We start from the raw sequence: 11,883 nt of genomic DNA, 5'->3' as shown, positions 1-11,883 counted from the left end.
TTGAAAATTAAGTTGTAATATTGATTTCATAAAAATATTTATAGTTTTTTTTTTCACCAATTCGTTATAAATACACATACACATTTAAATATAAACATGCAAGTTTAATTTAATTATTTAAAAAATAATCTTAACAAAAAAAAAAATCTGAGAAAATTTTGGTAAATAATTAAATTAAACATTTAATTATCGTTTTTCACTCTTATCAATCATATTATCTACAAAGGGTTAAATATGTTTCTAATCCTTATACTTTGGGGCGATTTTTGTTTTAGTTTCTCTTTCAAACTAAGATACAATTTAGTCCTTCAACTTTAGAAAACTCTGGTTTTAGTCCTTTTTTACCAAATTTTTTTAACTTTATTTATTGTTTCAAACGCATTTCTCAATTAACATTGAAGCAAAAATGTGTCAAACAGTGTAAACAATCCAAATGCTATAATGAAATGTGCTTGAAACAACAAATAAAGTTAAAAAAATTTGGTAAAAAGGACTAAAACCAGAATTTTCTAAAGTTGAAGGACTAAATTGTAACTTAGTTTGAAAGAGAGACTAAAACCAAAATCGCCCCAAAGTATAAGGACTAAAAACATATTTAACCCCATCTACAAACTTTTCACTCATATTTTCCATGTTCAAATAATTTCACTTTTTACTCTATTTCTCCTTTTTCCTTCCCTTATTAGTGTTCCTTATTAGTAAATGCTTTCTAGAAAAAGACAATTTTGAATCATCCAGTTAAACACTATAGTGATATTCTCCTTTCACGATACTATTACAAGCATAAAGCTTTTAATTCACATGGAATTACTCATAATCCCTTACTTTACTAGTTTTTTTCAACATGAAAGACTTCCATGTATAAAATGTCTTAAATAAGACTATTGGAGTAAGTCTGTAGATCTCTTATCCTTGTGTCAATGCTTTCGGAGAGATTCGTAGACTTTTAATTCATACATTTTCTGTTACACTAAACTGATTACTTAAAGGATAACTTTTTCTCTATTTCTCTCATAGCATTGACAACACCAAATCGAACGTATAATCTTAGGAAGAATTGGTTTGATGTGTGAACATCAACATGAGAATTTGAGTAAGTTTTGATGAAGAGTAAACAATGTAGTTAATTAAATTTGTCTTTTGTCATACATGTGTTAATGAAATCTACTACGGGTTGCTAACATATTTTGATAGTCCTTGTTTGGTCATTATATCTAGACATTCTAACTTTGAAAGATTTAACGATATTTGTATACATTAGTCTTGTTGGTATAATAATTTATTTTGTTTACACACTTTGTTTGAATATAGTAAAAACTCTATATGAGATTAATCTCCCTTGTGTTGAATATATATTTAGGATCTTCTATTTATAATAAAAGAAATATGACTTAAGTGTTGGGAAAATCTCACTATACACAACCCACAGAAATAATATTACTCTTCAATCCATTGTGGGTAATTTTCATTAAACCTTGGCAACTTTTAAATAGGTGCAAATCGAGCCTTGGCCAAGTACAAATAATAAAAACTGACAATAAAATATCAACTTACTTAAAAGTAAAATCTGTTTATTCTATCATAAAATAATATTCTAGCTAGATAAACAGAAAATCATAACTACCCATTCCTATTTTATCTCTATCAAATCAAACCAAATATTATTATACCCAAAACTAATAAAATAATAAATCTCTAAAATTTAAGTTTATCCCAACATTAAGCTCAAATATAAATAAGAAATAATAACAAACTAACTAAAAACATAAAAATAAGGTAAACATAATATAACTAACACTCCCCCTCAAGCTTGTGAATACAAATCGTATGTAGTAAGCGTGCTCCTAATATAATCAATAGACTTAGTGAAAATATTAACTTTTGCACTCGAATGACATTGAATTGGTAATGATTTGCAAAGACGACATAGAATATGAAATATCAATCCAGAAAACTCCCTAAGCAACAAATCTGGGAGGTTGCTCCATATAAATCTCTTCTTACAAATTGTCATTGAGGAATGTATTATTGATATCCAATGGAAAAAGAGGTTATTGTTGAAGAGCCACCATGAGTATAAACTAACAAAAACAATCTTTTTCATAGGAGAAAAAGCATATATAGATAGGTCAAACACAATGGTGACAAAAAGGAGGTCAAAAGAGACAGCAACAGAATAAACCATTGATGAACATGAGAAAGAAACCTTAAAAATCAAAGATTCTTGAATTAAGGCACTTGAACGAGGAAAAAGAGCAACCTCGATGCTCTAAATAGTTGCTTGAGAGGACACGTGACAAGCAACCACGCACAATGAACCTGAAAGAGGAAAAAGAGTGATGTGACGCTCTGAATTTTTGCTTAAGAGGAGACGAGACGTGCCACCACGCACAATGAAAAAAACAGTAGATCCACAACTTTAAAAGGTGTTGAAAGTGCGTAGAAGCTCCAATGAAGACATCGTTGACGACATGATGGTCGTCTGGCCGAGACGATCAAAATCGTGTGATCGTTGGTCAAAATTGAAACTCTATTAGTGGTAATTAGACGATGGTGGTAAATGATGACACCATCGGTAGCGGTAGATGGTGCCATTGGTGGAGTGACAAAGGCAACAGAAAATTTTTTCCTCAAAATAACCTGTCTCTAAATACCATGTTATATATAGTGAAAACTATGATGAGATTAATCTCTCTTGTTTTGAATATACACATATGGTCCTCTATTTATAAGAAAAGAAATATGGGTTAAGCCCAAAATAAGGATAAGAAATAATAACAAACTAACTAAAACTAAAAGATAAAAATATATCTAACACACTTAAAAATGATATCATTAACAATTTTAAACAAGTAAAAACAGGTAAAGCGCACTTATGGACTTTTAGACTGTAATTGGACCAATCTTAGTCAAAACCCACTTTAAAACTTATACATACATAGATAAGGTAAGAAGGTAGGTGATTGCATTTATTGAAAATATAAAACTTTATGTGATAACCGATCAAATTCGTTTACCTAACTTTAGCGTTGGAGTGCCTTTTACAAGTATTCATCCGTTCAGCCTAAAGACTAAAGGAAGAAGACTGAGAACTATTGTAATGGAAATCCAAGATAACGTTAAAAAACTAACAAAAAAGTGTGATAGAGTTGTTCTCGATTCCACCTCTGAAACATTTATTATGATCAAAACTTGGTAAGGATTGACTACATTAATTGATAAAGATTAAAATATATATGTCCGATCATTTACCTTAAATTTAAGTAACATGGTACTACTAAATTAAGTGAATTTAAAGATGGTCTGAGTTATGTTTCATAAAAAATGTAGGTTTAATACATCATTTGGTCTCTATTGTTGTGTTTTTTGTTCAAAGTCATCCTACCTTTTAAAAAAGTTTAGTAAGGCTCCATATTTTGTTAAAAATTGTTCAAAATGGTCCTCTTGGCTTACGGCGTTAAAAACATAATGGTGTAATTGTTTTCGCGGCCAAAACTAAATGATGTGTACATGTTTTGCAATACGTGGCACGTTTGATATATTTGAAGTTGTAAATTAAGAAAAAGTGAATGACGTGAGCAAGGTTTAAGAGTTAAATGAAATTACCTTTATCTTAGAATCCATTCGCGATTTCTGGGTTGAAGAATCTGGTGAAAGTGGTCTTCAATTGAAATGGCTTGGTGATTCCTTGAAAACGCAACATAAGTCAGGTCAGTGTTGTGAAAATCTCCAACTTGAAGACACAACATAGGGTTTCTCCTCCCACTTCATTATGGTTCGAGAGTGTTTTGCAAGAAGGGAATTTCAAATTGCAGCATTTTGGGGTTTCCTTTTCTTGTGTTTTAGATCTTGCAAATTTTAAGGATTTTAGATTAAGATTTTGAATCAGGGTTGATTTTTACGTTTTGGGGTTCTCTTCTTTGTTTGCGAATTGAGTTTCTTTTTCTTGGGTTGATTTCGCGTTTTAGGTTTTGGTGTTCATTATCTTGCAATTTGGGATTTCTCCTAACCTTGCTCCCTGTTTTTAATTGCTTTGTGATTCCAGCGTTTAATGTGTTGGGTGGTGGTGGAATGATGACTCTCCTTTGTTTTTTGTATTCTCTATGCATGAATGGACAAAGGAGAAAGGGAAAGAAAATGAAGGTTTTGGATGATGACCGTATGGGTTTCGAGAATGTTATTATATATGCGTTGAACTTGAAAAATGATAGTGCTGGAATGGTGCGTTGATTGTGGGTTTTGGATGAAGAAAGGGGTAATGGGTTGTTTGTTTTTCTATTTGTACAGGTGAGTTGTGATAATATCTGTGTTAAAAAGAATGGAGGTTTATGGTGATAATGAAGGTGAAGAAAAGGTAGATGATGGACATGGTGAAGGAGAAGGGAACCACCACACTACAATTAGTCATGACACACAACAACAATTTCATTTAACCATTATTTCATTTAACCTTCTGTTAGACTTTTTTTCACATCATTAACTTTTATTTTTAAAATTTTCATATTAATTGACCTCAGAAACTGGACACCTCATTCACTTTTGATCAGATGAGCAATTGTCCCGTTATATTTTTAACACCGTAAGCTAAAAAGAATATTTTGAACCGTTTTTAACAAATATGGAGTCTTACTGAATTTTTTTAAATGGTCAGACGGCTTTGAACAAAAAAAAACTCAAAACTAGATACCAAATTATGTATTAAACCATATATATATATATATATATATATATATATATATATATATATATATATATATATATATATATATAATTAATCTACTTCATATTTTTTTTTAGTAAAAATTATCAGAGATAAGTGTCAAGAATCCTTTATATTTTGATGCTTTCCAGTTTATATGAGAAAATAAAGAATTGTTCGTGATTAATTGGAATATGAAATACAATCTAAGGATACATTTGATATTAGAAAAAAAGAAGAGAGAAATAAAAAAAGAAAGGTGAAAAAAGAAATAAAAGATGAATAGTACATAAGTGTTTGAAAAAATAAATACACTGCCTGAGATTCCCGAAAAGAAAATAAATTCTAAAATAGAAATATTGCTGCTCTAAGTTAATGGATTGTGTACATTTTTATTTTGGGTGTTGTTCCCTACACCTCCGCACCCCATTAATTTAATTTATTTCAAAAATATTCTATACCTCTCCACTATTTTTTTTATTCTAAAAATACCCTACACCTCCTAGTACCCTTAACAATCTTTCTTTTTCTCTCTCTACATTAATGGAGCATTTACGTGGTTCAGATTTGAATTTGTAACATACTACAAAATATAAAATTCAGAGGAAACTTTAATATTAGTACTTCTACCATTTTCATTTTATAAAATTAAAAGTTAGATGCAAATACAAAATAATAAACATAATAATATTAATAGTAAATAATGATATATTATTATTATTATTATTATTATTATTATTATTATTATAACTTTATAATGACGAAAGAACTAAATAAATTCTAAATCTTTAATAAATANAATATTTTTATATTATTTATCTAATAAATTAAATATTTTATTCAAGTTATTTGAATCAAACATGTCGGTGAATTAAAACATAGTATAATGTTAAAAATTATAGATATTATATGTAAAAAAAAAGATACAGATATTATATGTAAAAAAAAAAAAAGATACATGTATATAAACATTTTTCTAGAAATTTAGAACAAAATTTTACCATTTATTAAGTAATTTGAAAATAAAAAAATATATTCAACAACGACAATAAGATTGAACCAAACTTATTTAAGAAAATATATTTAAATTTAAGTCATATAAATGTTCCATTAATGAGCCATGTATATTCTCCATTAATGTAGAGAGAAAAAGAGAAAGATTGGTAAGAATAGTGGGAAGATGTAGGGTATTTTTGGAATAAAAGAAAATAGTGGAAAAATGTAAAATATTTTTGAAATAAATTAAATTAATGGGGAAATACATGTCCCACTTAGAGAGGTGTAGAGAGCAACACCCTTTTATTTTCAATCAATTTGATTTTGGGCCTGTCAGCACTCCATCATCCAATTCATTTTTTAGTATGCCTTTCATAAGCTCTTCTCCCATTTAGTATGATAATTATCAACAAAAATATTAAAAATAAAAATAATAAGATGATGTAATCAGTAATAAAAATAAATAGTAAAACACCAATACAATAAAAAAGAATATTGATTTTCTTCCTAAAGCAATCTTTAAAAATAAATTTTAATTTATTTTTGTTGAACCAAACAATCTTTTCTTTCATTTTCTCTTATTTATTTTTATCTATTTTATTTCAATTTATTTCCTTATTTCTCTATTTCTTTTCTCTTTCAACAAACATACCCCAAATCAAAAGAAACTTAAATATAGTATGGTATTGAAGCACCAAAAGAGTTTTCGCTCACCACCTTTTGAACTTCCTTCTCAATATTTTCTCTCATTTCGTGCCACTTTCTTCGTACCTAACCTAGATTAATGGATTTGATTAATTCCTCTTCGCATTAAATCGACCTACAAAAGTGTTATGTGCTCCTAAGTGTTGTAACTTCACACCCAAAGGGACATCTATACCACAACCTTGGTTGAGACAAGAATGTATAACCACCCAGTCCAACCAACATTTGGGCTTCATGGCACATCCATTTACAAAGTATCTCATGAATGAAATACATTTCATACATCTCATGAGAAAATACAATTTTGTTTCCAGTCCCAACCTAGACAGAAGGAACTACCATTAATGATGGTATTTATGCAACAAAAAGGTTTTACTCGTGAAAACACCCATGTGTTTTCAATGTCTATAGTTGTGAAAACACCCATATGGACAGACAGATCCTTAAAGGAATTTGCGTGAGCATTATCACACGACATTTTTAAATTACGATATAGACATGAAATATTCATTAACTAATCTTCAATTACTCATTTTGATAAGATTTTTCTTTTCAACTACATTTGTCTCATTTTAATGAGAATTTGTTTCGTAGCCCCCACGTGACCACACAATCTTCAGCCACTTATGTGAACGGTTAAGAACTGAAGAAACATGGGCCAAGATGCAAAATAGATTTAATTTCAGCTATAATAGATGGCAAATTTACGCAACACATTGTTAATTATAATTATCTAAAGAAATCAGAAAATATGGTTTGCATCCATAACTATACAGGACCATAAATGGTTATTTAAGAAACAAATAATCCCAACCTGATATTTGGCTTAGATGAGAGGAAGCTAACGAGAAAAATAGCTTTACTTTCATTTGCTCACAGGAATTTTTCTATGCTTGAGGTCAATGTTGTCTTGGGCACAGCTCCAATAACTGTATCTTTCTTCTCACCATTCTTAAAAATAATGACAGTGGGAATACTTCGAATCCCATAACGGCTGGCAGTTGAAGGGCTCTCATCAGTATTGAGTTTGTAACACTTCAGCTTACCAACATATTCCTTGGCCAGTTCATCGATTATCGGGTGGATCATTCTGCAGGGACCGCACCATGGAGCCCAGAATTCAACCAGTACGGGAGTCTCGGATTCAAGCACAAGTGATTGCCAGTTTGCATCAGTAATAGCAGTCACTGCAATATTCAATGATACAAATTGTTTCACTTTAGCAAGTATTTTACTAAGGCATGCAACAATACTCCGGAAATGTAAGGCAGCAGATAATTAATATCCACGTGCTTCTCATAGAGTACAATGACGAGTGATGATGCTAAAATGTAAAACATGCCCATACCAGCCAAATGAAGTACAAACGGGCAAAATGAAAAAAAAAAAAAAATACTACTAAAAATTTAAAAATATTTTTAGGTTGTATGGCAAAGAAAAAAAAACTGCAATGTTTTTTTTTTTTTTTCTGAGAGGAGTCTTGTTTCAACACTACCAAAAAGTATACCTTCCAAGTAAGCTCCTCCAAACAAAGCAAAAGCAAAAACACAGAAAAGATAGCAGTCAAAGGCCTGTAAAATGTCACTTCAATGACATCGTACCAACACAAAGACTAGTTGTTGTTCCATCAGGCCATCAATCCTTAATGCTAAAAAACTACTAGATTAATATTAGTACAGGATATCACAACTATACAATAGAAAGCATCAAACCCAATTTTGTCAGAAAAAGGCTAAACCATTTTTACGACAAAATTTCGTTCTCTTGCAATTATCTCAATGGTAGTGATATCTAACACCATAATCATTGCCAAGTCGAGCACAAGAAAAATTCTAAAAGGGAACATGATAGCTATAATCTCATCCTCTGACAAGAAAAGAAAAATACCTTATCTCAAGATTGGAATTAGACCATATCTGATATTAAATTTCTCCTCTATTACTGCGAATTGGCTCTAGCATTCTAAAACAGCTTCTTTGTTTCTCTCTTTCAATGACATAAGGATTAACCATTATAGATCAAGAGGTTCCGTCTCATCAATTTGCAAAAACTAAATACATCTATGCAATTGCAGTCAACATAAGCTTCATCAGTGTTATGGACATCGAATAACAAATTACCCGGGACCCCAAAAATCTTCTATGAAAATATATCGAAAGCTATAATGGATTATGGTGGAAGCATCACAGACAAAAAAATACAATGCATAATGATAATTTAAAAAGAAAAAGAAATATGCAGAAATATAATTGTATAATGAAAGACAACCATAATTAATAATAATATCAGGTCTAGAAATCCAAATAACAATAAATCAAATCAAAACACCACAAAATGATCCGGGTGGCACTGAATAAAATAGGATTTGAAAAAAACGAACTCGGAGTCGGCGGCGTCAGCAGGACTACTAGGTCCTACAATAATTCATACCCAGATGGTCTACTAGGTCCAAACAACATACCAATGTGGGTCTACCCTAATAAACTAAAGATGAAACATTTGAAAACATCAAAAGCTGGAAGTGCCTGGTGGAGAACCCAATTGGAGTTCCCAAGGTGTTGTAGGCTTAAGTTGTTACTATTACGTGTTGAGGAAATTCAATCAAAAGCATTCTCCCAACCTTGATGATCTGAGAATATTTGGCTTTGTTGCATATGCTCATATAAGGCAAGCAAACCTAGAAGCATGTGTTGTTAAATGCATGTTTCTATGATATAGAGAATGTGTATAGACATAAATTTTAAAATGACTTATAAGTCAAAAGTTTCAGAATGTGAGTCTTGGATTAATCATGATAGTAAAAAGGAAAATGTTGCAGCAGAGATTGGCATGGCGTCTGACTTTCTACAGAAGGATGAATTAGATGACCTTGTAGAAGAAGGGTCGGACACGATGAAGACAAACACGCTAATGATAATTATAGTATTGTCAGTCTTAGAACAAGGAGAACAATCAAAGCTTTGAAAAAGGTATGAATGAATATGTAAATCTTATTGCGTTCTCCTTAGTAGTTGTTAGTGACGTGTTACAGGATGAACCCTTAAGTGTATTGCCTACTCTAGCATGTAAGGAGAAAACTCAAGTTAGATGCCATGAAGGAGGAGATGAATCCCCTCGTTTGAACAATACCTAAAATTTGGTTCATAAACATGTTGGCTCTTGGATGATCAGTTGTAAATGCATTCTCAAACAAAAAAAAAATCTAGAAACTGATTAGAAAAGATTCAAGGCAAGATGGGTTGCTAGAGACTTCACCAAGAGGGAAGGAATTGATTATAATAATACGTTCATTCAAATATTTAACCTTACATTACATGTAATGGGTCGATGTGAAACATTACAGAAGAAAATGAAAAAGCCTGCAAGAGTGACTTTAAATGATGATGTAGTTTCTGTTTCGGTTGTTTACTAAACTTATGACTACAAGCATGATAAGCTAACACCGTAAAATTAGTCCTGTTGCCAATAGAGATATAGTTAGGTTATAAAACACAGGTACATGTATATACAAGGAAAAACTCTTCAAACAATTCCAGATATTCCATTTTTCTCACCACAAAACAGATAATTATGTAAGAAACATTTCAAACTATGCACAGTTGTAAGAAACAACCAAAAACTAGAAGTCCAGATCTACAACATATTAGGCGTCAAAGAAAAATCAAAATACAAAAGAAAAGGATATCAAATGAAAAAAAAAAAAAAAACAGTTCTACTTTTTCTTAGCAAAGGCTAAATCATTAGCATAATCTTTGGAATAATTCAATCATTATACCATTCCACATCCGCACAGCGGAAAGGAAATTTCATACAACATCTAACAAATCAAAACGACATCACAAAACTCGCACAGAACCTAAACAACAAATCTTCGCAACGAAATCGAAACGTAACCTTCGACGGCGGTATCCTGTGCCTCACAAGCGATGCGTCCGCCACGAGGAGTGGTTCTCGAGGCGGCGCAAGTCGAAAAAACGGTTCCAACGGTAGCTCGGAGCCGGAGGCCAGAGTAACGCGGCAGCGCAGCGGAGTTGCGGCGGGCGGTGACGGGAATCGGTGGAGAGGTGAGGGAAGGGAGTGTAGAAGAGCGAGTGAGGGTTAGGGATTGAAGTTGCACGGTGGCCATGATTGCGAGAATCCCAGGTCCAGGAGAAGAATTGTGGAAAGTGTTGTGTTGAACTATGTTACAATTCCCAATATTATTTCTACTTTTTTTTTGGCAGATATTGATACTATTATTGTGTGGATGAGATGAAACTGAAGCGACGACACTAAGACACTCCCATTGGTTTACATCGTTTACATCTTGCAGCTAGTTTTGTTTTGGACACACCATCAACTTTTCTAAATTATAACTAAAATTAAATAATTTTTGAAATATCAACTTTCATTAATCTGGAATTATTTCAGTTATTTCGTGCTGCTTAATATAATTTCTAGTAATTTTTAAAATATATATTTTTTTACTTCGACTTCGGGGTTTATTTTATATTATTTAGTCTTCAGACAATAAAAATATATTTGTAATTTTTCTTTGCAAAATGATATTTTAACATAATTTTTTGACACCATTTTGATATTGCATACGTGTCAAAATGTGGTTGGACGATTTCAAATTAAAAAAACTGAGATAAGGACATATTTGGAAGAGAAAAACCAAAGTTTTTTTTTTTTAATTTAAAATCGTTCAACCACATTTTGACACGTGTGCGGCTGTCAAAATGATGTAAAAAAAATGGTATTAAAATATCATTTTTCTAGTTGAAAATTGTAACAATAGTAAAATAAAATATAATTTAATTTTTTTTAAAATTGAAAATTGAAAAAAATTTGTTTAAGTAAAAGAAAACAATAAAAATAACTAAAACATGATTAAAAGTTAAAAAATATAATTAAAAGGTATTTAATGGCCAAAATTATAATGCTGATGATATAAGCTCACATAATATTAGTAAAAAAACTAATAATCCTCAATTTTAAAGAAATTAATAAAGAAACAAAATAAAAAATACTTTAAGATTAAAAATATATTTAAATTTAAAATTTATATTAAATGAAACTTTAATTGATTAATAGTACAAAATTGTTTAATATGACTGTTACACTTAATATAAAAATGTCTTATCTTACATATAAAGTTGTTCTAAAAAAACTAAGTATTTCATGCATTGTTAGTATACAGATCTTTATATTATTAATTTATAGATTATTTTCGAGTAAATACTTAATGAATGATACACTATAATATTTTCATGCAAATGAGTTTTTAATTTTTTTTCCATCTATCTATATCATTTTCTTAATAAAATGAAACCTCGATTTATAATATTCAGTAAAATAAGATTTAAAAACATAAAAATTGAATGATTCATTTTTAACTTGAATATTACAATAAATATGAAGTTATAATTAAATTACAAATATAATTTTTCTTATATTTTTGGTGCAATCTAATTAAGTTATCATTATAAATATGCTCTTTT

At 30.3% G+C, this 11,883-nt stretch overlaps 1 protein-coding gene across 1 annotated transcript; it reads right to left on the bottom strand.

Annotated features, from left to right (window-relative positions):
• Positions 1-7,071: 7,071 nt before the first annotated feature.
• On the bottom strand, positions 7,072-10,685 carry LOC106754642 (thioredoxin). The gene is made up of 2 exons (XM_014636688.2): positions 10,295-10,685; positions 7,072-7,587 (listed from the first exon to the last, which is right to left on the bottom strand). Exons 1-2 carry the CDS (start codon positions 10,524-10,526, stop codon positions 7,274-7,276), a joined length of 546 nt encoding a protein of 181 aa, XP_014492174.1. The 5' UTR covers positions 10,527-10,685; the 3' UTR covers positions 7,072-7,273.
• Between the last annotated feature and the right edge of the window lie 1,198 nt (positions 10,686-11,883).

This window comes from Vigna radiata, unplaced genomic scaffold (genome assembly GCF_000741045.1).
Source record: "Vigna radiata var. radiata cultivar VC1973A unplaced genomic scaffold, Vradiata_ver6 scaffold_321, whole genome shotgun sequence".
NCBI lineage: Eukaryota > Viridiplantae > Streptophyta > Magnoliopsida > Fabales > Fabaceae > Vigna > Vigna radiata.
This window is presented reverse-complemented; position numbering and strand designations above follow the sequence as displayed.

Bases quoted from the DNA above. Each gene is read 5' to 3' on its own strand.
- LOC106754642 (XM_014636688.2), bottom strand. From the start codon at position 10,526: ATGGCCACCGTGCAACTTCAATCCCTAACCCTCACTCGCTCTTCTACA. The intron at 7,588-10,294 runs GTTACGTTTCGA...TGAATATTGCAG, and splicing joins ACAGGATACCGCCGTCGAAG to TGACTGCTATTACTGATGCA.